The 27,927-nt window shown below is 59.2% G+C and overlaps 1 protein-coding gene across 3 annotated transcripts; it reads right to left on the bottom strand.

Moving 5' to 3' along the window:
* Positions 1 to 1,255: 1,255 nt before the first annotated feature.
* COL8A2 (collagen type VIII alpha 2 chain) lies at positions 1,256 to 23,556 on the bottom strand. 3 transcript variants are annotated; one of them, XR_007126587.1, is made up of 5 exons: positions 23,458 to 23,555; positions 15,816 to 15,860; positions 6,055 to 6,251; positions 3,026 to 5,440; positions 1,256 to 2,866 (listed from the first exon to the last, which is right to left on the bottom strand). XR_007126587.1 is itself a non-coding variant. In XM_047725589.1 (4 exons), exons 3-4 carry the CDS (start codon positions 6,233 to 6,235, stop codon positions 3,522 to 3,524), a joined length of 2,100 nt encoding a protein of 699 aa, XP_047581545.1. In that variant the 5' UTR covers positions 6,236 to 6,251; positions 15,816 to 15,860; positions 23,458 to 23,555; the 3' UTR covers positions 1,256 to 3,521. The 3 variants fall into 3 exon arrangements, 2 of the variants coding, with proteins under 2 accessions (XP_047581545.1, XP_047581546.1); XM_047725589.1 differs by having other exon boundaries at positions 1,256 to 5,440; XM_047725590.1 differs by lacking the exon at positions 15,816 to 15,860 and having other exon boundaries at positions 1,256 to 5,440; positions 23,458 to 23,556.
* Between the last annotated feature and the right edge of the window lie 4,371 nt (positions 23,557 to 27,927).

Raw genomic sequence — 27,927 nt, 5'->3', positions numbered from 1 at the left:
CCACTGGTGCCCATGTTTCTCCTTGGCCCTGAATGAATTTCCTCCCCCCCCTGTACCCCCGTGACCTTTTCAGGCCACGTACCTCTTCATCTGTTCTACTGGGAGCCAGTAAGGGAAGGGTGTGGGGTTTGGGGGCAGATCCCTCCAGTTCTTCCAAATGGCTGTGCTGTTCAGCCAGGAAGGGCAGAGTGGGCATGTTTTAGTGCTTTTTCCTATTGGAGATCATTCAGAGTGACCCAGGCAGTGGGCAGAACAAGCCAGATGTCCCTGTTCTCAGGGGCTGACTTCTTTATAGGTTGTTCCCCAAATAGGACCCACATCCAGCTAGCCAAAGAGCAGAACCCCAGTAGGAGGGGGCAAAGGGCACCCCCTCCTACCAGACTGCCAACCCTCAGGTGAGGAGGGTGCATCGTGTTGGTATCCTAGGTGGACTGAAGGATGTGGGCCTGTCTTTATCTTGAGCCCCAGTCAGAGGCCTTGGCTTGAAAGGAAGTTTTACACACCATTTGTTTTGAAGAAAAGAAAATCGAAAGGGAGAAGACCCCTCCGCTCCAACTAGGGATGTTCTCCAGTTACCATTTCAGGCTCAGTGGAGAGAGAAGCATGTGAAGCTCTGCAACTAGCCTGAGGTCCGAGGACTGATGGGCAGGTCTGCTTTCAGCTGAGATGGTGTCCTGCCAGGCTGGGGCAAACCACGGGGCTTTTCAGAGCTTGGATTGTTTCAGGTTTGCTGCCCCCATTCCTCGAGCCAGGGACAGATCTTTATTGCTGAGCAGAGCAGGCTGTGGGCAGGTGATTTCTGCCATGGACAGCCCCCCCCCCCCCCCCCCCGAGTCTGGCCTTCAGCAGTGGGCCTGGCACTGGCCCCCACCCTCAAGATCAAAGATTCATGATTTCATTCATAATTTCTATCAAATGTTGAAACTTGGTCCCTGGGACCCTGAGCCAGCTGTCATGCTCCACTACCCCGAGAGCTCGCAGGAATGTTCCAGGGAAGCTCGGAGCATCTCCCCCAGCTCCAATCACTGGCTTGCTTTGATTGCTTAAAATGCCTCTTGGCATTTCCGTGGTGCAGAGGCTTGGCAGCCTAGGATCACGGAGCATTTTCTGACATGGCGACAGTAGCCCGGCTGGGGGGCCTGCGGAGCAACACATGCTCCTTGAGAGAAGGCGCAGAGCAAGAGCCCCAGAGGCTTGAGACCCCCTGCACCGCTCCAGGCCCGCATGGCGCTGTTCATACAACAGGCTTTATTGGGGTTGTGTCAGTACAGACAGTCAATACTGCTGTTTCTCTTCAAAAAGAAGCCCCACCCCCTTTTTTGATTCCCAAGTGCATTTTTCCCAAATCTCTGACACAGGGCACATAATAGGTATGTAGAGGACTAAGCTTCCTATACCAGGTTAGAAATGAAATTACTAATGAAAACATTCAAACCTTAATCTTAAAAAAACAACAACCTAGGAATCAGAATATAAAAATGCACCAAAGTACCATAGTTTTCATAGTTAAAACTTGGCATCGTTTATCAAAGCTAGTCAAGTGGACACCTGGAACTAAAATCCCATAGACATTTTGGAAACACCAGCCACCCCTCCCCCAAAGGCTTCTGGAATGACATTTAGCAGGAGCTAAGTTCTGTGAAACAGCTCTTTTTCTGGCTCCCCCAGTGACGACCTTAGTCCCCTGGGCTCCCCCTCAGAGGTAATGAATTTCCACCCATTGGAACCCCTCCCTAGCCGGTCAGATGGTGGCGGCTTTGGCCCAGGAAGGAGGCTGAGCAAAGGACCCCACCAGGCTTGGTGTGACTCCTTAGTTCTCTTGGGTATCCGGGATCAAGCAATCCACTGTGAGGCCCAGCCAAAAGCTGTTCAGGTGTCCCTCGCACAGCTTTGGGTTTCACTTTTGAAAGACAAAGCGAACAGTCAAGGGGCCTGCTTTGTTGGGAGAAGTGGGTTGGGAGGAGGCCGGCCCAGGGGCCCAGAGCTCAGCGAGCCAAAATTCGGCCAATGCTGTGTCCAACATGGACAGTCTGGTGCCGGCCAGAATCGGAGCAGTGGAAGACCACACTGCGTGACCCCAGTTCACACTTGGTACAGAGAAGTGGGTTGGCTTAGGGCAGGCTGAGGGAGAGGCCCCGAGCCCCACCCCCTGCCCCCAGAAATTGGCCATCTTTGCCCCAGCATTAATCTCAGCTTTATCCACTGAGCTTGAACTAGGAGATAGGAGAGGGATCCTGCCCGTTTCCTGCAGGGGGTGCTCTGCTTGGGGAAAACAGCAGAAACATCTAGAATCAACTCATTCCAAACGGGACAGTTGGCACCCTTTTCCTCAGAGTCTCAGCCTTCTGGGCCCTAATCCTGCTTAGAACAGGAAATTGGAACCAGAGGGGAGAAGGAGAGGAAGCCCCCTCAGATTAACCCCTCTAGTAGATACACATACCCACCATATGGTTCTTGTTAAGGAGAAGCAGGGGGGAGCCTTCTTCATCCTCAAGCTTGTGTGTACCTTGTTCTGAGGGCCAAAAAAGAGGCTCTCTGCCTTGGGGACACTTGGGTTGGGGTGGGGGCAGGATACCTTACAACTTTGTATGAAAAAATCAGCCCTCCCCCAGCAGGTGAAAGGAGAGGGAGAGTACTTGAGTTCGCTGCTGATCGGTCCTGCCCCATCCCTGCTTCGGCAGTCAGTCCCCAAGGGCTTGCGCGACTGCTCTTCTGCTGAGTAGAGCCAGTCGGTGGGAGCAGCCTGGGAGATGGAGGCGGACGTGAAGGGCTGCCATCGGGCCCCAGGTCCATGCTCCTCCCGTCACAAACCACCGCTCCTGTGGCTGCAGCTGGAGCAGAAACGGGGTTGGCCCTTTCCAGGACCCTGCAGAGAAGGGGCCGAGCTCCTGCACCTGCCATGGACAGGCCTGTTGCCACAGCATCACGCTGGGGGTGCAGTCCTGGCAAGGTGTCCACTCTAGCCACCTCGATGCCCCCCACCCTTTGCTTTCCCCCGGAAGCAAAAACTCTTCATGGGACCCACCATCCGCTGCTGGAAGTCCCAGGGGAGCTGGAAGAGCCCCAGCTGAGATCCGAGGTGCCGTCTGGGGGCCAGCAGGAAGGGCAGGGCTTGGGCCTGTGTCTCCCTGGGGGAATGGAATGGGGAACTCGGTCCCCTCAATCCTCTGACCCAGAGAAGCAGCATCCTTCCCCACCCAGCAGAGCCCAGAACTCCTGAGAGGGCAGGGGGCTCCTACAGTGGGGCTGAGTGTCCTGGGGGGCCTGCCTACAGCGGGGGCACAACCGCCACACTGCACAGACACTTGGGGGTGAGGAACTCAGGCCAGCCTCTTCCAGAAAACACCTCAGCCTGCGTGGAGGGAGAAACCAAACCAGTCTCCTCGGGCCAAGGCCACGGCCGCCTCTGCTTCCGCATCTGTTCAGCTTTTGGTTTTTTCTTTAAATGGAGGTTCTTGTAACTGAGAAGGTCTCTCTACCACTAAAGAGGAGGAGGCCAACGAGTCAAGGCCCCCGTGGTGTTATGTGGGGCAGAGCAAGAACCCTGAAAAGGAGGAGTGGATATACTCAGTGGAGTAGAGGCCGTTGGCCTGGTCCGACGGCATCTGCACCCAGACCTGGTCGTTGGGCCGCAGCTGGAGCACAGCCCCGCCAGATGCCTGGTCCAGGTAGCCCTTCTTGTACTCGTCGTAGGTGTATGTGGCTGGCACGTTGTTCTTGTACAGGGCCACCCACACATTGGTGCCCTTGACGTGCACATGGTAAGCAAAGTAGTAGACCCCGCCCACAGGGCAGGTGAAGATGCCGGTGGCTGGGTTGTAGCCACTGTGGCCGTTGTAGAGAGTCCGGTCAAACTTGACAGGCATGCCCGAGGCAGGGAAGGGTGAGGTGAGTACGGCGGTGAAGGCGGGCATGGCGTGGGCTGACAGCTCTCCCAGTCCGAACTGTGGCTTGCCCCCCTTGCCCAGCACAGCACCCTCCACGCCTCCGTTGGGCAGGTGCAGTCCAGCGATGCCAGTCTCATCAAAAGCCCCTGGGGCACCAGGGGGACCGGGAGGCCCAGGAGGCCCGGGAGGGCCAGTGAGTCCTGGGGAACCAGGGACCCCAGGGGGCCCTGTAGGCCCAGTCACTCCCGGTTCCCCCACTTTCCCCTCGCCTGGGGGCCCTGGCAAGCCAGGTTCACCCTTCAGGCCTGGCAGTCCTTGGGGCCCGATAGGACCAGCTGGGCCCTGGAGCCCTGGGATTCCTGAGGGGCCCCTCAGGCCTGGCTGCCCAGGGAGCCCCAAATCACCCTTCTGTCCCAGGGCTCCTGCCACCCCTGGTCCCCCAGGGCGGCCAGTGAAACCTGGCTCACCTTTGGGCCCAGATGGTCCAGGGGGCCCATGGGTCCCAGGAAGTCCCCTCTCTCCTGGGGGCCCAGGTTTCCCAGCCAGGCCATTAGGTCCCTGGTCACCCCGAATCCCAGGCACTCCTGGGGGTCCTCCAGGCCCTGTATCCCCTTTGGGCCCAGGGGGCCCACGTCTGCCAGGGAGTCCTGCAGATCCTGGAAGTCCTGGGGGCCCCCCAAGGCCCTGTGGGCCTTGCTCCCCTGGTTCCCCATCCTCACCTGGCTCACCTCTGTCCCCCAAGTGGCCTGGGACCCCAGCTGGGCCCCTGTCCCCCTTGGGGCCTGGCAGTCCTGGCACCCCATAGCCAGTGGGGCCTATCAGACCAGGGGGCCCCCGGATTCCTGGCTCCCCTTTGGCCCCTGCTGGGCCCTGTGGCCCTGGCAGCCCTGCTGCCCCTGGGACCCCCACACCATCCACCCCGGGAGGCCCTTTTGGGCCCAGAGCCCCTGGCTCCCCCCTGGGTCCTGGTACTCCTGGAGGCCCTGACTCACCCTTATCTCCAGGGGCCCCAGGAAGCCCATCCAAACCTGGTTTGCCCAAGCCAGCTGGACCAGGGAGGCCAGGGGGTCCAGGGGCACCCCCCTGCCCTGGGGCCCCAGGTAGCCCTGGCTGACCCACTCCATTATCCCCCTTGAGACCTCGATCACCTGGGGGCCCTGGCTCCCCCTGGGGCCCTGGCTCCCCTCCGAATCCTGGGGGCCCTGGCACCCCTTGGGGGCCTGGCTTCCCAGGGACAGCAATGCCTGAGGGCCCAGGGAGGCCAGGAGGTCCTGGGGGCCCCCGAAGACCCTGGTCCCCTCGTATCCCTGGCTCGCCCTGAAGCCCTGGCTGTCCTGGTGGCCCAGCCTTGCCTGGGAGCCCTGGGGGACCAGCCTTGCCCATCCGGGAGAAGCCAGGGGGGCCGGCGGGGCCAGGCTGCCCATGGAGTCCTGGCTTTCCGGTGCCTGGTTTTCCTGGGAAGCCAGGAGGGCCAGGGGGCCCCCGAGGCCCGGGCTTCCCAGGTGGCCCAGGCTCGCCTTTCAGGTCCATTGGCAGCAGCGGTAGAGGCATTTCTGAGGGGGAGAGAGAGAGAGAAGGGCCATCAGGGCCCCCCCCCCCCCCCCCCCCCGTGGAGACGTGGGTCGCATCTACCCACGCCCCCATGGGGCAACACTACATCTCCTCATAAAGGCCACACTACATCTCCTCATAAAGGCCACACTCCATCTCCCCCTACGAGCACTCATGGAAGATGGGGTTTAGGGGTTTAGGTCCGACGGCCCTCTTGGGGGCTCCTAGCACCCGACATACCCAGGCGGGGCCTTCCCCAAGAGCTTGGAGGGATTCCCATCCCTGCCCGACCTGGGGGGTGGAATGGCCGCCAGGTGGCGCCAGCAGCCCTCCTTGGAGCCCGCCCCACTGCCCCCCACCCCGCCGGCTTCCGTCCCGCCCCCTCCCCACCCCCGCCAAAGACCACCTCTGCCAGCGGGGCGCGCCCCACTTCCGGCCGCTCGGAGGTCAGAGGCTCCGGACCAGCGTCAGGAGGAAAAGGGAAGGGGGTGTAGATCTCAGGTGGGGATGGAGAGGCTGTGACTGGGAGCCAGGGAGGGGCTGGTGGGGGGTCAGGAGGCAGGGAGGTGTGGGGTCAGGAGCTGTCCGAGGCCCTGCGGGGCGGGGAGGCGCTCACCCAGGTACTGGCCCTTGCCCTCGCGGAAGGGCGGCCCCACAGGTCCTTTGTGCATGGGCTGCACGTACTTCACCGGCGCGTAGCCCGCGGCCCCGCCGGCCCCGCCTCCGGTGGCTGCCCTCGGCCCGCACCCCAGCAGCAGCAGCAGCAGCGAAGACAGGGGCGGCAGAGCCCCCCGCATGGCGTCCGCGGGCGTGCTGCAGGGAGGAACCGAGAGGAGCCGTCAAACCAGCCCCCGGGTGGCTTCGCACCAGGCCCAGGGACTCCCCAAAAGATCCGAATGGAGGTGCTGTACACGAGCAACGCCCGCCGTGTCCGAGTCCGCGGGAGTCACCCTGAAGCTCCCGCAAGCCCACCCGGGGCTCTCCATCCACACGCACGTCCCCCGGGACCCTCTCCCCTGGACGACAGCCGCCCCCGTGCCAGCGGCTTGGCAGCCAGACCCCCCTGCAGAGCATGCATCTGACCCTGGCGCACCCCTGCTGAGACCCTTGATGACAAGACCCACTACCATGTGCTGGGCCTGCTTTCTGCGGGTGGCGGGCTGAGTTCGCCAGAGACAGGAACTCCCTTAAAGCTCTCAGGCCTTGAACAAGTTATTATTTCTGTCATCCCCATTTTCCAGATGACAAAACTAAACCAAAGGGCAGCAGAACTGGGGCCTCCCTGAGGTCTGCCTGACTTCACATTACATTGATGAGTCCTCCTCCGGCTCCCCTCTGCCTTCAAGATCAAGGCTGTGGTGCCTAGTAGGGATTCAAGGGTAAAGACTAAAATCTAGTCTGTGCCTGTCTCCAACCCTATCACCCACCACCTCCTTCTCTGCCTCTCCACTCCGCATATCTTTGCCCCCGACACCAGGCAGCCTGACACTTCTGGGCTTTTGCCCCTGCTGTTTCTCTACCCTTGATGTTCTTTCAATTTCCTACTCACCCTTCAGGGCGCTGGGACCTGTCACCTTCTCCTCTCGAAAGCTGACCCCTCACCCCTTTGTGTCCCTGCCTAGCCCTGTCACAGCCTGGAGCTCAGCACCGAGAACAAGGCCTGGGTGGGGAAGACTAGAGGTGGACACGCAGCCTGAGCCTTCCACTCTGGGAACCTGTTTCCTCAAGGGATACGATGTCCTCAAAACACAGATGCGCATCCTCGGCTGAACGGACAGACCGCGGCCGAGCTACCCCGTGGGACAGGATTCAGCCACGCAGAGCAGTGACGTGCCGCTTTGTGCTGGGACCCAGGGAAATCTTGAAACCATCATGCTGAGTGAAGCAACCGGTTACAATCATATCATACATGATTCCATTTCTGCGATGTGTCCCGAAGAGGTAAATGTAAAGAGACAGAAAGTGGACTAGTGGCTGCCTAGGCTGGTGGGGAGGGAGAAGCAATCGCTCACAAAGCGGGCAGGGTTTCCGTCCGAGGTGATGAAAATGTTCGCAAATTGACTGTGATAACAGCTGCCAACATCTTAAAATACATTTTAAAAAATTATTGAATCGGACACTCTAATGGGCCAAGTGTATGATATGTGAATTGTATCTCAACGAAGATGTCATTTATTTCTTTGAGAGAGAGCGAGAGAAAGAGAGAGAGAGCGAGCGAGCACGAGCAGTGTGGAGGGGTGGAGGGAGAGGGAGAAGCAGACTCCCTGCCAAGCAGGCCTCCATCCCAGGACCCTGGGACCACGACCGGAGTCGAAGGCAGACGCTTAACCAACTGAGCTGCCCAACTTAACCAAAGGAGCTGTCCTTTTTGAAAAGCTGTACTAACATCCTGCTTCTTGGGGTGGCCTCGACGGTCGGAGACACTACCAGGTGCCCCTCCATATTGGAAGGAAAGACTCCGGAGCACTTGGAACATCCAAGGAAAGTCCCACGGCCCCTGCCTCCCTGCTCCGGCTCCCCCCCAGGGGGCTCGCCACTCCGGCGCCCGAATGCAGGAGGGTCTGCGAGTGGGTTGTGTACCCCTGTACCCGGGGATGCATGTGGGGAGCAAGGCCTTCCCCGGGCCTGCGCTAGGTCCTGAGGTGCGGTTAACGTTCCTCCCAGCTCGGTATCACACTGAGCTCCGAAAGAATGAATGCAGGGCTCCAGAGAAGGCCAGTGAAGCCTCCAGCCCAGCTCTGCCATCAACCTGTCTTGTGACCTTCGGCAGGCAAATGTCCCTTAAGCTCCCCCGGAGCCCCCAAAACAGGAACGTCCACCACCTGCGGGGGTCTCCAGCCCAGGGCTCTGCAGGCTCTACCTCACCGAGTCCTCCCACTTGCCCGAGGCTCACACTGTTCTTACCCCCGTTTTGTAGATGTGGAAACGGCAGCTCAAGCAGTGCGAACCTTGCCTGGGACACCGCCCTCACAGGCACCCTGTTCCGTCTGCGCCGTGACTGACACACACGGTCCGAGCCCCTAACCACACCACATGGTCCCACCTCTCTGGAGAAGGGTGAGGGTCTTCCTGTACTGGCCATCTGCGCTGGGCAGGATTGGGGAGGGAGGACTGGAGTGGGGGTGCTCACCTGTATACACAGCCAGAATGTTCTGCCTGGCGGGTAGGCAGGGAGGGTGGGGGAGCAGGCAGAGGGGGCGGAGCTTGCAGCAGAAAACGGAGAGGTGAGAGGGCAGTTCTGGCCTGGGTAAGCCACAGGCCAAGGTCATGGCACTGCCACCCGTGGGCTCAGGACAGCCCTGGCTCTGGGAGCCCTGACCCTCTTCCCATACGGAGCTGAGGCCAGTGAGGGGCGAGAGAGGGCAGATCAGGCTCAGCTGGAAGGGGGCTTAAGGCAGAGGACTGTGGGGGAGCACAGGCAGGCAGGACACCAAGGCAAGAGCCCCAAGTCCAGCCAGGAGCCCAGGCAAGCCCCCGCCCCTAGCAGGCTCCCTACCTTCCAACCTCCTTGGCCATGCCAGGCTCTGGCAAGCATGCCTGCCTCAACCCCTGTGCCTCGTGAGCTGTGCTGTCTCGGCTGAGGGTGACAGGACGGCTGCAGGACCCGGAGCAGATGTCCCCTCTGCAGGGAACAGGGGCTGCAGGAGGATGGCAGCTCCCACTCACCGCTCCAGGGCCTCTGGTCAGGCACCAGCCTAGTGCTTTGTTCAGTAAATGCTTCCATTCCCACAAGGCCCCTGGGAAGGAGGACCCCCCCCACACCCCACTTCTCTTTCTGCAGATGAAGAGCCCGATGTTCAGGGAGGTACAGCGATGTGCCTGAGGGGGAGAGCAGGCAACCACATTTGAGCAGAGGTCCGTGAGAACTGCTGGGCGGAGGCAGCCAGGACAGGGCAGCAGCTAAGACAGACAGACAGACAGACAGACAGGCTCCAGGCTGCCTGCCTGCGGGTTTGAGGAAAGAACATCACTCCAGCTCCTGGAGGGAAGGCTAGGGAGCTGAGCAAGCCCATGGCCTGGAGGAGTGTGCTGAGCCTGTTCACGGGGCTGCCGAGAGGGACCATGTCCCTGGAACGGCCCGTCGTGGCAGCCTCGTGGGACACACTGCCCCCAACCCAGCCACCCTCAAAGCCGAGGGTGCCTGGGTGCTCCGAATCCCCTGCCTCCTCTCCACTGGCCTACCTTGCCCCCAGCTCCCTGAAGCTCTGTGCCTTCTGGACATTGGCCTCCAGATTCTGACTTACCTTGCACTTATCCCCAGGAAGCCTGTCAGGCACTTGTCCTGGTCCCCACCCAGGCCTGTAAGCCCCGTCACAGTTCTGTAGCCCTCTTTGGCTGTGTCCCTCTCTGTCCCAGAGAGGGACAGGACTTGGCTGGCACACAGTGACACTTGACAGAAGTTGGATGCACTCAGGTCACTGGAAGTTTAAAGACCACACCGATAACTTCCTTGCTCCTTTTCTTCGTGCAGATACGTGTCATCGCCCTGGGAGCCCCCCTCACCCTGGGCCAGGAGGACACAGGTGAGCTAGAACGGAAAGAGGTGAGGGCACACTCACATGGCCTTGAACTTGAACAAAGAACTTGAGCTAAGAGCAGCCTGCGCAGGAGGGAAAAGTGGAGAGAAAAGAACAATTCATTTGCTTGCTCCTTGTTCTCCCCTCCAGCAGCGGTGGCCAAGCAGTGTCAGGGCTCCAGGCCGGCTCTGCTGTGCAACCTTGGGCAAGCCATCACCCTCTCTGGTGAGCTCTGAGGCAGGGAAGGCAGGAGCCTGGGCAGCTGGGAGGAGGCCCGGCTGGCAGGGGCATGAGGTGGGCTGCGGAAGGAGACGCTGATTCAGGGGATGGAGCAGTGGCGGCGGCCGGGGAGCCGAGGTGTTTGCACAGCTGCAAGTCCTTAGTGGGGATTTCCCCCTTTTCAACAAATCCCCGTTAAAACAGCGTTTTGTCCAAGTCAGCGTTTTGTGGCAGCCTGGGCCTCCTCCTGGGGCGGCCAAGGAAGCTGGCTGGGAGCACAGAGAGCTCCAGGGTCTTTCAGACCCATTCGGGGTAGGGGGAGGACGGGGCGCCGGCAGCAAGAAGTGCCACCAATAGAGACCCCTCTCCTCCTGAATGGGGGTGGAGGGAGGGGCAGAGCCATCAGCTAACAGTGACCCCTCTCTGTCCGCGCTGGCTCTCCGGGGGTCCTGTCCCAGGGGTGACCAACAGAGCCCCCCATCCGACGGAATGTATAGAGGCCTGCCTGCTCCCCGTCCACCGTTTCACAGACGACCTACCAGAGGTCCAGATGGAATGGGGGGTGGGGTGAGGGAGAAGGCTCCCGGGGACCATGCAGGGGGTAGCCAGTGTGGCCCTGGTGGCCCCCTTCCTGGGCTGCGGGGTGGACAGAACGCAGTCCTGCACAGCCCTGCACATCGCAGCCAGGCTGGGGGAACGTGGGGAGCCACAGCAGCCCCGGGGCCGCCAAACCACAGGTATGTTATGAGACACTTCCTGTTGTGGAGACATTTCTGCGGGATCGGGATCGCGGGCCCCGCTTGCTCTCTGGTGCCTCTGGTCTCCCCACCAGCCCAGCCTCCTTCTCTGTTGTCTCCCTGGGTCTCTGGCCCTGACTCATTTCTCCCGGTCTCTGTCTCTCTCTCCAGCCTTGTCCCTGCCACCTCAACAGGTGAGCAGCATTCTTGCTCAGGCTCTCTCTCTCGGGGGTCCGGCCCTGGGGACCCCAAAAACCTTCCTAGCTGCCGGCAGCCCCTGGACTCCTGTTCCAGCACAGCTGCGTATGAGCTGTGTGATTTGGACAAGCGACTTAACCTCTCTGAACCTCTGTGTCCTCACGTGTGAAAGCATTCCCTGAGGTGATCGAAGCCATTGTCCCCTCCAGGTGTGCCACTCTGTCCTGTTACCCTGAAGGCCAGAAGGTTCTCCCTTCGGTCTCACTTCAGTTTCTCTTGCTGCAAACCAACAGCTTCTCCAACTCTTAAAGAACTCAGCTGACTTGCTGCCAAAGGCCAGGGCCTTATGAAAGTTCCAGAGTCAATTTTCTGCTCTTCCAGGCCTTTCCTCTGACGGCTCCAGAAGTGGGACGGACCGGGGGTCCCACGGCTGGCTCAGGACTAGGGTACACTCATGGGTCTCGCACAGGAGCAGAGGAGCTGCCCTCCTCACCCACTGGGCGTGATGCCCGCCCCCCTTGCCCAGCAGGCAGCTCCCCAGGCCCTCCTCCCCCACCTCCTCCCTAGCTTGTGGGAATTGAGGAGCTCTTTCCTGTCCTCCTTTTTGTTTTCTTCTTTATATTTTATTTATTCATTTGACAAACACACAGAGAGAGAGAGAGAGCACACAAGCAAGGAGAGAGTGCATAAGCAAGGAGAGTGGGAGGCAAAGGAAGAGGTAGAAGCAGGCTTCCCACTGAGCAGCGAGCCCAACTGGGATCATGACCTGAGCTGAAGGCAGAGGCTCAATTGACTGAGCCACCCAGGCGTCCCTCTTGTCCTCCTCTACTGAGTCTCAGATGAAAAGGGTGCGTGCCTACTCAAGGTCCAGCCACCTCCACACCCCTTCCCCAGGGCCTCCCACTGTCTGCCTATGACCCCCACTCCCACCCCATCTCCAGCCTCTCCATCACCTGTCCACACAGGCCCAACTGACCCCTGACGCCAGCCACCCTCATCTCTCCCCAGCCTTCTCAGCCAAGTTCCTTCACAGACAAGGACTGTCTCTAAACCTCACCGCCCCCCCCCCCGCTCCCTGCCCCCCACAGTGCAGAATCCTGCCTGGGGGCCTGCTTTCCTCCTTCCTGGAAAGACTCCTCCTCAGATTCTCCACTCCCTTCCCCTGCCCACTCTGCAGACCCAGGCTTGCCCCAGGGAGCTTGCTCAGGCCTCACCCCTTGTCTCTGGATGTTTCTTCTACAGTTTCCAGCTCTTGCCAGGCTTACAGTCCCAATCCCACCATTGAGGGTTCCCACATCTGTCTCCAGGTATGACCTCGCCCTGAGCCCGACTCTAATGTTCAACTGGGAGCTGAACATTTTCACCTGGCTGGCCGTTAGACACCTCTGCCTGAACTGTGGTCATTATCTTCTCCCCATTACTTGCTCTTTCTCACTCCCAAGTGACCAGGCCAGATATCTGGACATCACTTCTGACCCTTCCTTCCTTACAGGGCAGTGAGGAATCTCTCTAGCCTGTACAGTGCCTTAGCGCAATTAGAAAGGGGTACCCCTCCTTCCAGCAGATTCGGGTACTCTCATTGCCTTGCCTTTCCTGGGTGCCCTTGTACAGTAACCAACCTGTACAACTGTACCTGACAGCTCTGTTCCTTTACACACCCAATCCAATCCTGTAGGCCCTCCTCTACCTCTCTCACTTCTATTCCTTCCTCTCTCTCCCCATAATGTCTGCCATAATACAGACCTTATACTCTCCCAACACACAGCGCAGGAAAATTCTGGCCAGTTAGTAAAGGTTTGTTATATTAAGTCGCCAAATCCTCGCCTGCATGATCATAGCAGCCTCCCCCCGCCATCCTCACTCAGCTTCTGTTTTTCTATAGATACTCCGACCACACTTCTTAAACTTCAGTGTGTGTCAGATAAAACACAGGTTCCTGGGCCCCATGCCCAGGGATCCTGATTCAGTGGGTTTGGGGTAGGGCCCAACATCTGCATTTCTAACAAGCTCCTAGGTGAGGTGATGCTGCCTGTGTGTGGACCACACTTTGACACAGTTCTGCCCATGGCCCTCCCCTGCTCTGGATTCTCCAGTGGCTCCCTAGTACCGACTTGATAAGTTCCACACTATTCTGCAATTGGAGTGGCTTCGTGGAGGAGGAGGCATACTTCAGACCCAGTAGGATGTGGATCAATTAAAATGGAGGAGGTGGAGCGGGCAGAGGTTGATGGTGAGCTTGGCAAAACCCTGAGATCACGACTGGGTCACACATTGAGTTAGAAGGGGCGGGGAGCAGCTTGCTATAGGCGCCATGTGGGTGTGTGCCGCGCCCATCTGTGCCCCTTCCTCTGTGTCTCGGTGTCACTAAACCCAGAGCCTCACCTGCCTGTGCCTCTCAGGCATCTCCCGAGTGTCTCTCTCATCCCATCTCTGTGTCACTGTCCTATTTCTGCCCATCTCTGGGACCCCTTTTGTCCCTCTCCTCTCCTATGTCCTTGAACCTTGATCCCCGTCTGAGTTCCAGCCTCTGTAAGTCTCTAGCCGTGGGTCACTTGATGGGACCCTCTGGCAGGCCAGCGGTTATGGCCCTAATGCTCATGCTGACGTCAGTTCTGTGTCAGACCTCGCTGGGTGAGACTTGTGGAGTCCAGCGCCTACAGCGCCCGTGAGCTGAGCTCTCTGTCCTTCAGGATCAATTGGAGACTCGGAACCTCTCACGTCTCAAAGCACAGGCACGAGGATTGCTCTAAAACCAAAGAACCACCTGGAATCTGGGACTTGGGGGGGTGGAGGGGGGAGCCAGGTGGGGGCAGGGCTGTCTGGGGGCCACCTCAGCTTCCAGGTCGATGGCAGGACTGAGGCACTGCTCCCTGCCCACCCTGCCTCTCCTACCAGGCCTCAGATCTGCTAAGAGTCCCAACATCCCTTCCCTCTGCAGGTGAGACTCCCAGACACAGGGGGCTCAGCCCGGGAAGCTGCGCTATCGGGAGGCTGGGAGGGGAAGTCAGAGCTCTATAGCCCAGAGGAGTAATGGTGGAACATTTCAGACTAACAGCAGCGCATCAAAGAGGCAGAGAACTTCGGGTCTGGAACTCAACAGAGAGAGGCATGGACTAGAGATAAAAATAGGCCCTCACCAGCCAGGTTGCTGTAGCCTGGACAAGGGCCATGGACTCTCCCTTGGGGAGAGCACCCACATTTAGGGGTGGGAGGAACCACTGCAGCCCTGAGCCCCAGTATCCTCATATCCAGAAACCTTAGCCTGTTCAGTATTTCCTTCTACCTGCTTGCCTGCCTGCCTTTGCCTCACAGCCCTCTCTGCCCAGAGTTCCCTTCCGATCTTTTTCCTCCAAGCAAACATGTTATTCCTCATTTAAGACAGCTCATGTGGGGCGCCTGGGTGGCTCAGTGGGTTGAGCCGCTGCCTTCAGCTCAGGTCATGATCTCGGAGTCCTGGGATCGAGTCCCGCATCGGGCTCTCTGCTCAGCAGGGAGCCTGCTTCCTCCTGTCTCTCTGCCTGCCTCTCTGCCTGCTTGTGATCTCTCTCTGTCAAATAAATAAATAAAATCTTAAAAAAAAAAAAAAAAAAAAAAAAAGACAGCTCATGTGCTTCTTCCTCCAAGCAGCCTTCCCTCAACTCCTCCTTCTGGGCACCTCTCCCGGCCCCCCCCCCCCCGACTCATCCCTGACCGGGGCTTGGCACACAGTAGGTGCTCAATAGGGTCTGCAGCCTGGGTGCGCCAGCTCCAGGCCTCGGACACCCCCACACACACCTCCAGCCACGCCCACAGGATGGCTTCCCAGAGGCCTTTGTTCTTTGTGGTTCCTCCAGAGTCCTTCTCAGCTCTGGGCATAGGCGGCTTGGGCGGGATCTCCCTCTCCACAGAGGATGAGGTCCATCTCCCTGGCTCCAGCGGCTGCCCAGCTCTGAGAGTAAAAGGTAGAAGCCCCACTACTCTCCTGGGGAGAAGCATCTTGGGGCAAAAACTCTTCCAGGGAGGAAGGAACAGCCAGCTCGGGGCAGAAGAAGAAGAGGCCCAGCAGTGGGCAGGACTCAGAGCAGTATGTGTCCTCAGGCAGGTGGCCAGGGGACTGGTCCTTCCCTGCCAAGGGGCTCAGGCCTCAGCTGCTGACATCGCCCACTTCCCAGCAGAAGCCTTGAACTTCTGAGCGGACAGAACATGGAAATGCCCCCCCCCCACCGCCAGCCCCCAGCCATCCCCAACCCCCTGCCCGGCCTTCACGGCAGCCAATCCCTCGCCTTCTGGTTCACATTCGCAGCCTTTTCCGGAGCGCCACCCGCCGCCCGCCGCCTCCTCGCGCCAGCCAAGATTCCAGAGCCTTCGCGGCTTCCCTGCTCGGTGGCGGCCGGCGGCAGGAGGAGCCGGGCTGGGCTGGGAGGGGGCCTGGCGGGAGCGCCGCCAGGCCACTGCACCCGGGCAGGCCAAGCAAACACAGGCCCCGCCAAGGAGCTGGGGCAAAATAGTTCACAAATGAGAAAAAGCTGCTTCCGAGTTGGGCTGGGGTTTTAAAGCCGGGGCCACAGGGAGCTGAGGTCACCTGTGCGAGAGGGGCTGCCCGCTAAGACGCCCTGAGCCTGGGAGGGGCTCCTGCTGCCGCAGGAGGGAGCCAAGTGAGACAGCAGCAAGCACCGGCCTCATCCACTGGCAGCTGTCAGAGAACCCTGCCCCCATATCCGGCTTACCTCTCAGGTCCCAGGGGCCTCCGAAGGTCCCAGCAAAGCCAAGGCCTGGGGATGAAAGAGGGAGACAGACAGTGAGGAAGCTGCTGGGAGCCCAGAAACCTCCGGACCCTGACCCACGGGCCCTGGGGCCTGCCGCAGGTCTCTTACCTGGAGCCCCTGCTGGAAACTGGCCCCGATCTCAGCCCCTCCTCTCAGGGAGCCTGAGGGAACGGTCTTCCTTTATTTGTTCTAGGCACACTTAGCAAAGCCCATGGGTGCCTGGGCTGGGGCAGTGGAGCTCCTCCTGTCCCCGGGCCCGGGCTGAGGAAGCTCCTTCTCCACACCAGGATCCACACTGGAGAAGTCCCTATTCCCTATCGGGCCCTGGGCTGGGGGGCCCCTTCCACAGGCTAGGCTTCCTGAGAAAGCTCCTACTATGTGGGGAACCGACCAAGGCTGGGCCTTGGGGGCACAGAAACAGCTCAGCCCCGGGCCCCGCCCTAAACTAGCGTTGGACAAGGGCTCGTCACACAAATGGCTGACATCTCCCAGTTGCAGGAGCCCAAAGGGGGGACCATTGCCTCCACCTTGAGCTTTTCCAGGGGCTTCACGGAGGAAGGGACACTGGAACTGGATCCTGAAGGGTGAGTAGGAGTCTGAAAGGCAGACAAAGTCAGAAAAGGAGTTTCAGGCAGTGGGAAGCCACTTGGCAGATACAGGGAAGGTCCAGAAGGACCACGGGGTTGACAGGACAAGCAGGGGCCCAGAAGGCAAGGGCAACACAGTGGGGAGCCTTGAATGCCATGCCTGCATGTCTTTGGAAGGCAATGGGGAGCCATAGGTTGCTGAGAGGGGAGGTGAGGTGGGCAGAGCCCTGGATGCCCAGGTCCCCATTTCTGCCTCCGTCAATCATGCCTCATCCCTGTCACACACAGCTATACACAAGGGAGCCCAGGCTGGAGCCCAGACCCAGAAGGGACTCCTGGGTGGGTGGGGAGGGGACACCTAGCCAGTCCACCTGGCAGGGAGGCCAGTCGCAACGTCACTTTCTCCCCCAGCTGCTTGCTCGCCTCTGCCCGCTCCCATGGAAACTCTGACACCCCTGCTCTGTCTCTTGCTGCACAAGCAGCCAGATGCCAAACCCAGCAGCTCCCAGGCTTTCCTTTGGATTCGGCTAAGACTGGCCCCCATCCCCACCATCAAGCTTTGAGACCCTAGAGGTGTGCCGTGAGGCTCCTCTCTGAGGGCCCAGGCCAGCCCACAAAGGCTGAGTGCGAGGTTCTCACCGGCCAGCTCATGCCCGGCTTCTCCAGCCCACTGCCCCAACCCCAGCCCCAGCCCCGGGCTCAAGGAATGGGGAAGGACTCAGGCGGGACCTGGGCTTCAAAGGATAACTGTGCCTTAAATGGGGTGGTGGCAAGGACAGGTGACATGTCCAGGCTGAGAGGACAGCATGGACGAGGGCGTGAAGATGGGAACTTCCCAAACATATCCAGAGGATGGGAAAAATGAAAAGAAGATAAAGGGACAAAAGAACTCGCTAATCTTAGCTAACATTTATCTTGTACCCACTATGTGTGGGGCTCTGGGTTTCTGTGCTGGATTATCTCATTGAATCCTCACAATGACCCAGTGAAGTAGGTCCTTTGTCTTCCCTTTTTACGGATGGAGAAGCCAAGGGACAGAAAGGTTGAGTAGTGGGCTCAAGGGCCCACAGCTCATGAGGGGTAAAGACTGAATTTGAATCTAGGCTCCCATGCTTGGCTCGTCGCCTCTGACGGCCAGGTGAATGGGAATGACAAGGGTTAGCCAGCGTCAGCCCGAATATGCCTGAATATCAGAATCAGGGGGACACTGGGCCCAGCCTAGAGCTGGCTCCCCAGCCCGCCCCACAGTAGCCCTTAGTAACAACAGCCTCCCAATCCCAAGCCCTGTGCACCAGACACAGCCTGAGGTAGGCTCCTAGCTTCCTCTAACTACTTCCTCTAACTCCTGCCTAACCCCGTAAGACAGGAATTGCTGCCCCATTCTTCTGACGAGGAGCACTGACATCCAGAGGGGTGACATCTGTTCAGCAAGGTCACGGGGCTGGAAAGCGCAGGGGCCAGATCTGAACTCTGGGGCTCGCTCAGCTCCCAGGTGGCTGAAGAGCCTGTGTAGCTGGGCTTCTGGGGCACCTCAGGCCTGCGGCCCTTGTCCCCGGTTCTCTTCCACCCGACCTGTGCAGCCATAACCTGGATGGCCACAGGGACAGGCCAGGCTCCGACCACGACAGGCAGCGACTAGGAAGGGCCTCAGAAACCTCCTCCAGGAGATCCAGACCCCCTCAGTCCTCCAAAATGGGAAGCTGGGGCAGGTGGGTGTGCCGGGGCCGGGCCCCGGCCGACTTCAATGGGACTCTGTTCTTAACCTCCACCCACAGCTGCCTTTCCTAATCTCCTCCTTGAGCCCCTCCCCTGGCGACATCTCCTCTTTGCACGGAGCCCACTGCCAGCTAAATCCCAGGCCCAAGGTGGGTGGGACATCTGTACCCGCCCCCTCCCCGCTTCTCCGTAGGGGGCTCCCACGGAGCTGGCCAGGGTGCGCCCCACTCCTGCGCCCCATCCCAACTTTCCAAACTGAGGTACAGATGGCCCTGAGGCAAACAGTCGGCCTCCCCTGGAGATGGGCTCATGGCGGGGGAGTCCCCATTTTCGGAGCAGGCCCAGGATGAGCGTCTTGCTTGAAATATCAGGACGGGCTGAGAGCCCAGCTGCCTGGGTTCTTCTCCCAGCCCTGCCGCTTTCTAGCCTGTGACCTCGCTCCTCCGTGCCTCAGCGGCTTCATCCATGAAATGGGGATCAATTCCTATTCATAGAGCATGTGTGAGATTTAAGTGAGTTAATGTCATAGAGTGAAGGTCCAGCGGTATTTGCTGGTATAGGAACGTTATTATATCTATCATCACCGTGTGCCTCCCAAAAGCCGTGTGAAGTTAGTATTATAAACCCTATTTTACAGATGAAGAAACCGAGGCTCAGAGAGAAGTCACTTGCCCAGGTTCACCCAGCCAGTTAGTGGGGGATGGTCCCAGCGTCTGGAGCTAAACTGACGGAGTCCGCAGAGGTGAGGGCAGGCTCACAGCTCCCTGCAGCAGAAGCACAGTGGGGGCGGTGGGGGAAGGTGGGGGTCCCCACACCCCTCCTGCCTGACCCCCAAGAGCTCCCCCCACACACACACCCCACGCCTAGCCCCTGCTGCCGCTGCAGGAGGGGACTCTGCATTCCTGGCTAAGCAGCCGGATTTGCTGTGCTCCCGGAACTATGAAAAGAATGTTTGCCACGAGCTGAGCCACGGTCGCCTGTCAGAGGAGCGTGGCCTGAAGGGCCCACGCAGAGCTGCACGGCAGCCAGCAGCCGCCACGGTGGGAGGGAAGAAGGCTAGACACAGGGAGAGCTTCTGAGGCCTGTGGCTGTGGGACAGGGATGGACATAACCCAGTAGGCCTCCTGGGAGAGGAGACATGACCCATGCCCCCCCCCCATATCATCGTTGCTCCCCGCCACAGGCGCTGAGGAGAGGCAGGACGGCTTTACTGGCCCATCTCATAAATGGGATTATGAGGACCCGGAGAAGTCACCTGAGGTCACACAGCAGCCAGTGGTAAAACTGAGACCTGAACCCTGGACCCCTTCCTTCCAGAGGTGGCCCTCCCTCGTAGGGCCCACCGGGACCACAGCAGGCTCTTAGATACTGGAAAACACCTTCCTGGGCTCCTCTCTTCTGGGCTTTCTCCAGGCCTGACCTTCTCATGCCCATTACTCCTCATGTTCCCCACCCCCCAGCAAGTGCCTTGGGCTGTGAAAATGCCTGGGGCTCTGTGGACACTCAGCAGTTAAGTTTTCATCCCTTTCTGCACCAAATCAGGTCGTGGAAAGGGCAGGGACCCGGGAGGTCAGTGGGAAGAACATCAGCCACATATCCTCATGGAGCTGGGAATGAATCCCAGCTCAGCACTCAGTAAGGTGACACGTGGCCTGATTACTAACCTCTCTGAGCCTCCACTTTCCCTCTGTAAAATGGGCCACGGATTCCTGCCTTGCAGCATTGTGACAAAGACTAAATGGGACATGTGAACATAGGACCAGGTACACAGTAGGTGCCCAATAAACTCTTACTGTGACCCTCTCCCATGGGGACAGAAAGAAGCGATGTTAGAGAACCTCAGGGGACAAAGTTCCTTCCACCCCAGATACCTGATGGGCCCTGCTCCTGGGGCAGCCCAGAGAGGAAGGAGGCCTGAGGCCAGGATCCCGGCCTCTGGTTCACTTCTGCCACTGGCCACTTGCTGTGTGACCTCGGGCAGGTTCCTCTGGGAGTCTCCAAAACCCACCCATGGGATGAGCTCACGAGCCCAGGAGCCCACAGCATGGCCCTGCCCACAAGGCACGAACCTTCTGCCACTCCCCCTGCCCGCCAAGAGCCCAGAATCTCCACCAATTCAGGCTGCATGGGGACAGTCACCTCCCAATTCAAAACTTTCCAAGAATCTCAGTGGAATCAGGGCCAAGTCCTCCCACGTCCCTTCCCAGGATCCACCCAGAGAAGTGTAACCAATACTGATCAGAAGTCTGGGTGAACGTCCTGGGTGCTACTGTTGTGACCTGTGATCACTCCTAACCTCTCTGCAAGTATTACAACCCCAGAGATGAGTATTAGCATTCTCATTTTATAGATAGGGAAACTGAGGCACAGAGCTGGGAAGCCGCTTAGCCAGGGTCACATGGAAAGTAACCCAGGTCTGTCCGACGGCCCAGGCCAGCTCTTCCCCTCTTTAACTCTGCTGCCTTCATTCAAGACCCACTGTCCACATCCAGCTCCTTGGAAATGCCCACAAAACAGAGTGGGTCTGGAATCCCTTTCTGGGAGTGCGACTTCCCCGGATGATGTCTGGGCGGTCATGTGCACACATAGGGCCTCACCACCCACTCGGGCTTCTGGACATACCTCAGGCCTCCCAGAAGCTATGTCCCTGAACTCATGGCCACGCTCCACATGGAGTCCCTCACCATCTCAGCGTACCAGACACCTGGGTCCAAACCCACATTCTCCCCTTCGCCTGCCTCTTCTGCAGATAGGCCATAGCCACCCGGGGCAAAAGTCCTGGCCCACCCTCTCCTCACCCCCACAGCCAGTCAGTCACTGAGGCCCGACCAGTCTCTCCCCCTCCTCCTTTCCATCTAGTTCTTCCTCTCATCCCCATGGCAACCATCCACCTCAGCCCCCATGGGTCTTCCCCCTCCAACGGCCCAGGCCCCTCAGCGAGGTCCTTGCCTATAACATGCCCTTTCATCCTGGTCCCCAGAGCAACCACAGAGACTCCCAGGGTGCACTGTTTCTCTGGTCAGCGTCCTTGGAAACCTGACCCCAAAGGAGTGCTCGGTCCCACAGATCCCCCCATGGTGTGAGCCAACAGTTACAGTCCCCTAAGAGAAACTTGCACCGCCACACCTCTGTACCTGCTCTTCCCTCTGACTGGAATGGCCTCCCCTCACGCTGTCTACCACCTGCACCTGTCAGAGCTCGCATTCTCCTTGACTGTCCCAGCCAGGGTTATGTCTTTGGTGCTGCCTCCCGGAGAGTCCCTCCCTCCCACACTGTGGCTTGCATGGTGCCTCCTCCTCGATGGGCACCCTGGGACACAGCTGCACCCCATGAGAGGGCCCTGAGCCTCTCTGGATCTTCGACTTTAACTCTGTAAGTCCCTCAAGCCACACTCATGGTGTGTGTGGGGGACCCACTCATTGAGGCCCCAGCGTCCCACAGGGAGAGCCCCATGCCTGCCACTGGAGGGTCTGGAGTCAGACCAGGAGCAGGGGAGGTCATGGAGGGTGGTCAGGCTAACAGCCCTGTTTGGTATCTTTCCCCTCCCTCTTGCGAGCAGACACATTTACTTCCATTTTTTCTTTTCCCTTCCACTGAGCCAAAGAGCGGAAACGCTCATTTTCACTCTGGTGGACAAAGTGAAACCGGAGAAAGAGACCCTGGTGAGTGTGTCTGAGTGTGAGTGTGAGTGTGAGTGTTGTCCTGTCTGAGTATGTCTGGCTGGGCTCAGTGGGGCCCACCACCCGTCTGGAGGAGTTTGGGTGTGAATGCGGGTGCACACACATGTGCCCGTCATTCTAGCATCCGTGGTGGTGCGTGTTCAGAACATGTGCACATGTGTGTTTGTGTGTGACTATCAGTAGTAGGGAGGATAGCTGTGTGTGACGTGTATGTCTGTGGTGTGCCCTCATCGTTTTGGGGTGATCGTCCAAGGATCTGTTGCTGTGCCCCAGACTAGCAGGAGGCCGGTGGAAGCATCTGCGGCCTGACCGAGATTGCCAACTCCCCCCATAGCTGGTGCCCACCAGACCCCCACCCTTCTCCTGGGCTCTAGAATGGGCTCCCTGAGGGCACCCCCATCAGATCAGGGAGCTAGGGTCCGTGCCCAGAGAAAAACCCCAGGCTGCCTGACCACCCCCCACCGCCACCCCAGCCCCTAGCCCCCAGCCATTCCGAATGCCCGTGGCAGCTCCTGGGCAGTTGCCCTTGCTAAGGGCACTGGGTGGGGGGGGGCGGACCCTGGCCACAGGGCACAGGTCTTAGCAAGAGGCACTGCAGGCAGTGGAAGCCTTCTGGGCCCCCAGGGCCCCCCGGAGGGTGGTCAGTGGCATCACCAGGAACCTAGCAGGTACTCTCACACTGGGGGTCTTACCCAAGCACACAGAGACGGACATACACATTAATATCATACTGGTGGACACTCACTGTCCCCCCGCACACCCCACAAACGCACACACTGACAGGCTCACACACAGGTATACACACAACCAGCAAACTCAGAGGGTTTGCCTTTCCCCAGCTGGCAGCTCCGGAGCCCGTATGGCTGAACAATGTTTCTGTACCTGGGGACTCCCGGGGCCCCTGTGTCTCCAGCCCCCGAACAGACACATGGGGGAGGCTGTTCTAGGGCCCTCGGACCCCAGCCCCTCTCACCCCTGCAAGTCTCAGGTCTGAGCTGCTGTGGGGGTGTGCTGAGCCTCTGGTAGGGACAAACCAGTCTCCAGTTTGGGGGCACTGCCAGAACACCTAGCACAGGAGGGACTTGGGGGCAGAAGCAGAAAAACAGGAACTGGAAGGTCGCCAGCCGGCCAGGAATGGCAGAAAGATGGGAGAGGGGGAAGGGAGGAGCTGAGGGGCTTCCCTTGCCTGGGGCTGGAGGGGGCTCTAAGGCCCCTCACCCCTCCTCTCTCCTCCACAGCCCTGTGGGGGAAGCTTGGTCGCTCCCATTTCGCAGGTGGGAAGGGAGACTCCCAGAGGTGAAGTGATGTACCCAGAGCCCCATCATAGGGGATCCCACCCAGCCGTCTGTGGCTGGGGCCCCCACTTCTGGGAGAGGAAGTAAGGAGAGGGCTTTACCCGGGATTCTGCCTGGGCATCTCTGGCCGGGGAAACGGGGAGCAGGGAACGGGACAGGCTCCCGCACTCTAGCGCCGACCCCCTGGCCTGAGTCCCCAACTCATCCCCACCTCGCAGCTGGAGCCGCTGGCCCTCTGGCCCAGACAGTCTCAGGGGCAGCTTAGGCCGGGTCCTGCCCTCGAAGCCCCCAACCCCCGCGTCCGCGCCAGCCTCCCCGCCTTTACCTGCAGGGGCGACCGCGGGGCGCCGCTCCCGGCCCTCGAGGGCCACCGGGGCGCGCGGGCTCGGGCAGGGGGCGTCGTCGAGGTCCGCACCGGCGGGGCTCCGCGTCGCTCTGCCGGCCGCCCCTCGCGGCTGCTGCCGGAGTGGGCGGGCGGCGCGGGGCGGTGGGGGGGTGCCGAGGCGGCGGGAGGGGCACGGCGGGGCGGGGCCTCCACCCTCCTCTTTCCACAGCCACCGCCAAGGCCTGCGCCCCGCCCGGCAGAGAGCGCTCGCTCGGCTTCGACCTGCGCCCCCCTCTCTGCGTCCGGAGCTGAGACCTCACACACTCGCGTGTTCCCATTCATCCTCGCGCACCCTGTGTCTGAGTCTGGGCCCCCTGCCCCAGAGGGTTACCGTCTAGGGGGACACAGACCCTGCCACTAAGGAAGGCATGGTCAGTTCGGGGATGGGGCAGCACGGGAGTTGTGGTCCCTAAAAGAGCAGTCCACTGCTTCCTGCAAATGGTGACCTCAGCTGAGGGTGGAGGGCTCGAGCCCTCAAAGGAGAGAGAGGAGGAGCTGTCGTGGGCTGCACCTTTGGGTCAAGGGAGGTGAGCCTGTGTGTTCAGAGGCAGGCAGGGACCGATGCCGCGCAATCTTGTAGGCCGTGCTGAAGCTGGTTAGACTTCCCCTCGGGGAAATGGGAATCCACCCAAGACAGGAGCAGAGCACAGAGACATGGTCAGGACTGTGCTGTAGAAAGAGCCCGCCCCCCTCCCGCAGTCTGCGCAGAACACAGAGGCAGGGACACGGTGGTGGGGGAGGGGAAGCGCTGGGATAATCCTGCTGGTCCACCCAAGCAGGTGAAAGGAGTTAAGGAGGAGGATGAAGCAGAATTTGGATGTAGGGGTGAGGGGCCTGGAAGGAAGGAGGTATCAAGGACAGCACCTAGGTTTGTGGTTAGGCAACGGGGAGGTTCCTAAGAAGGAAGGTGGTCAGATGCTTTGAGTTGGACACACCTGTGGGGTTTCCATGTATCCAGAAGGGAAGTGAGAGTTCTGGGCTAGGGATTAGGGGCCCATGGTGACACATGATGACTGATGTCACTTAGGCAATGCCTAGGGAAGGAGGGCAGGGAGAGGGGGAAGCCCACACCGGGACCAGGACACAGGGAACACCGACACTCACGGGGCATGCAAAGGAAGAGACATCAGCAAAACAGAGCAAGAAGGTGAGGTGGAAAACTAGGAGAGCAGTGACTCAGAAGGCAAAGGCACAGAGCATTTCTAGAAGGCCCGGGATCCCCCAGGGTCAGGTGTCACAGAAGTCCAGCAATGAGGGACTACTGGTTGGGGTGGGAAGGAACCGGACTGCAGAGAGGGAAGGAAAAGCCTCAGGGGAGGTAGAGACAGCGAGTGCACTGGGAGAGTTCAGATGAACTGAGGTCAGCAGAAGGAGGTTTGGGGTGAGGGTGTGTGTGTGTGTGTGTGTGTGTGTGTTTTCTAAATGGGAAATGGCTGAGCCCTCAGTAGGTCTAGAAAAAGAATAGGGAGGGCCAATGGCAGCAGCCTGTCTCTGGGTCTGGGCTGCCTCCATTGCCCCCTCCCCCTTCTACTGCCTGCCCTCCAAGGGCCTCCCACTTTGCTGTCCTCCTGCCAAGGTACACACCAACCCCACCACTCCTCAGTGGGGCCTCTCACCCTTGCCCACCTCCAGAGCCTGGGCCCATTCCTGTCCTACCCCTCAGACTGGGGAGGTTACAAGAGGTCTTTGGCTCTGGCCTCCTGGCCTGAGCCAGCCTGGAGGGACCATGGGGGGCTGGGCCCGGCTGGGGCACTCCCCTAAGAAGGGGAGGGGGCCAGTGGGCGAGGGACCTGAGAGGACACTAGCCCTCCACCAAGGCTGATTTGAGAACCAGGCCCTTGATAGGGATCAGATGGGGGCTGGTGAGTGTTTGGGAAGGGGGTGGGAGCTGAGGAGCAGGGACTGAAAGTTGCCAGCCTGGACTCTGAAATTAGACTGCCTGGGTTCAAGTCCAAGTGCCCCACTCCGCAGCTGCACGCCCTGCAGCGAGGTACCTAACTTCTGGTGCTCCGTTTCCTCATCTGAAGAGCTCTCAGGGAGGCTGGTTGTGAGGATTACACCCCTCAATCCACGGAGAGAGCACTTAGCTCTGGGTGCGAGCTGTTCTTAGAGAGGGGAGGGGCACTCATGGAAGAGGAAGCTGGCGGGTGGGGGCTGCACTGTGCCGGGGAAGGGGTCCTCTGGGCTTCATGCACACAGACACTGACACACAGTCAGCCAGTGCCCACAGGGTCCCACCCCTGCTTCTCCTGACTCACTCCTTGAACATTCCTGAGGCCCTGGGGCTTGGTTCTGTGTGGCACACATGGTCCCCACCCTCTCTCTTCTTCTGCCCAATGCCCTGCTGTGGGAAAGAGTTCAGCTCCTTCATTCAACCCACCCTGGGGGCCTGGCCTGTTGTCCTGGAGCCCTGGTGTTTTCCTGGACAGGTGGGCCTCAGCTGCCCATCCCCCAACAGAGACTGAGACAGCCTTGCCATGACCTTGCCACAGCTGCCTCCTTGTCCACCAGCTCTTTGCATAGCAAACTTCAAGACAGGAAATGAGTGTCCTAGAGCCAGATGTCTGCAGACTGTCCCGTCAAGGCTCACCTCTGGGCTAGGCCATCCCACTTGCCAGGGGCTTCCACTTTTGGTTTGTTTCTGGTGGTGTCCGGATATCAGTGGGTTAGCTCTGCCAAGGGTCGTCAGCTGTGTGGCCTTGAACAAGTTACTGCCCCTCTCTGGGCTTCAGCTCCCTCAGCCCCAAGAATCAGAGGCTGGCAGAGAGGATTCAAGGACTATTCTAGGACACCCGCCTCCTGGCTCAGTCAGTAGAATGTGTGACTCTTGATCTTGGGGTCATGAGTTTGAGCCTCAAATTGGACACAGATATTACTTAAAATTTTTAAAAATTTTACTATCTAAAAGTTTGTTTGTTTTTTTTTAATTTTTAAAAAGGATTGTTCTAGACCTGAGCAGGGTTATCAAATGGGGTGGGGGTTTAAAATGAACCAGACGAGGCGTATAACCTGCTTAGCACAGCCCCTGGCAGAGTCGGTGCCGGCACCCGCCCCACGGTTCAGAGCATGGGCTGAGGAGTCAAGCAGACCTGGGTTTGGATCCCAATTCTGCTTCTCTGTGACTGTGGGCAAGTGACCTCATTTCCCCAAACCTCAAATTCCTCCTCTTTAAAAGAGGGATAATGATAGTCCCGAATGATAACAGCGAACTCTCACAGGGCCCTTCCTCCCTACCAGCCACTATTGGGAGGCCTTTATGTGGATTAACTCATTTAATCCTCGCAAACCCTTTGAGATTGGTATCATCACAGTTCCCATGTTGTAGATGGGAAAACTGAGGCACAGACAGGTTAACTGACTCACCCACAGTGACATAGCTGGGAAGAGGGTGAGCTAGGAGCTGACGTCAGGCAGACTGGCCCCGTCTACCCACTGTGCCACAGGGGATGGAAGAGAGTTAATATAGTCTACACAGGCCAGGGACATAGAAGTGACTCAATTAATGTGCGTAATCTTTATTGCTGTTACCATAAGTCTCCCATTCATTCTAAATATCTATCTTGATCTGCCAATAAGAAAACTCTCTAGGCTCCAACCACCCCCGGTTGGATCCTGGGGAGGGCCTGGATAGAACCTTCTTCTTGCCACCATTCCATCTGTCTGGCAAGCTGAGGAGGGGAGGGGGATGTTTGCACATAGTGCAGATAGTCTGGGGAGGGGTGTGGTGCTGGCAAATTCCTGCCCTACCAGGGCCTTGGCGATTCTGCACCCCCCATCCCCACCCCCAACTCCCACATCTGCTGGAGGACTGACTCCTGGTTCTACAATTCTTGGGAAGTCCTTCCCTCTGTCTCGCCCTCCTACCTTTCTTTTCTGTTGCCAGAGGCCTCTCCTACAGGACTAGAGAAGAAAAGACCCTCCTGCAACCCCAACACACTTTCACCCCGGGGGTCTCTCAGCCCCATCCTCAAAAATCCCAGTAATGCTGGGGAAATTAAAGGTACCTTAAATATTCTAATCTTACAACAATTTTGGTTCAATCAACATCTAAATGTGACCACATGTGTCCAGACCACCCAGTGCCCTGGTTGGTGGCTTGGTGGGGGGAGCAGTGAGCTCCTGAAGATGGAGGGCGGAGGGCTGCTGTCAGCCTGGCCTGGCTCTGGAAGGGCTCCCTGGGGAAGAGGTCTGCAGGTCTCTGGCCCCTCCCTCTGCTTTCTCCCCCTGCCCTCCCTTCCTTACCTCCTCTCAGTCAGGCTGGGAAGCATGGCAGACCATGGCTGGAGTCTGATTCTTCTCTCTCCAGGACATCTGGGCTTGGGGACAGCTGGGTACTCAGACAAATGGAGGCCAGGGCTGGCTTCGTGGGCATGCCTGCCTGTGCAGCCACACAGAGCTCCCTGCTCAGAT

The sequence above is a fragment of the Lutra lutra genome, chromosome 4 (assembly GCF_902655055.1).
Source record: "Lutra lutra chromosome 4, mLutLut1.2, whole genome shotgun sequence".
In the NCBI taxonomy this organism is placed as follows: Eukaryota; Metazoa; Chordata; class Mammalia; order Carnivora; family Mustelidae; genus Lutra; species Lutra lutra.
The sequence above is the reverse complement of the archived record's forward strand: the minus strand, read 5'-3'. Positions and strand labels throughout refer to the sequence as shown.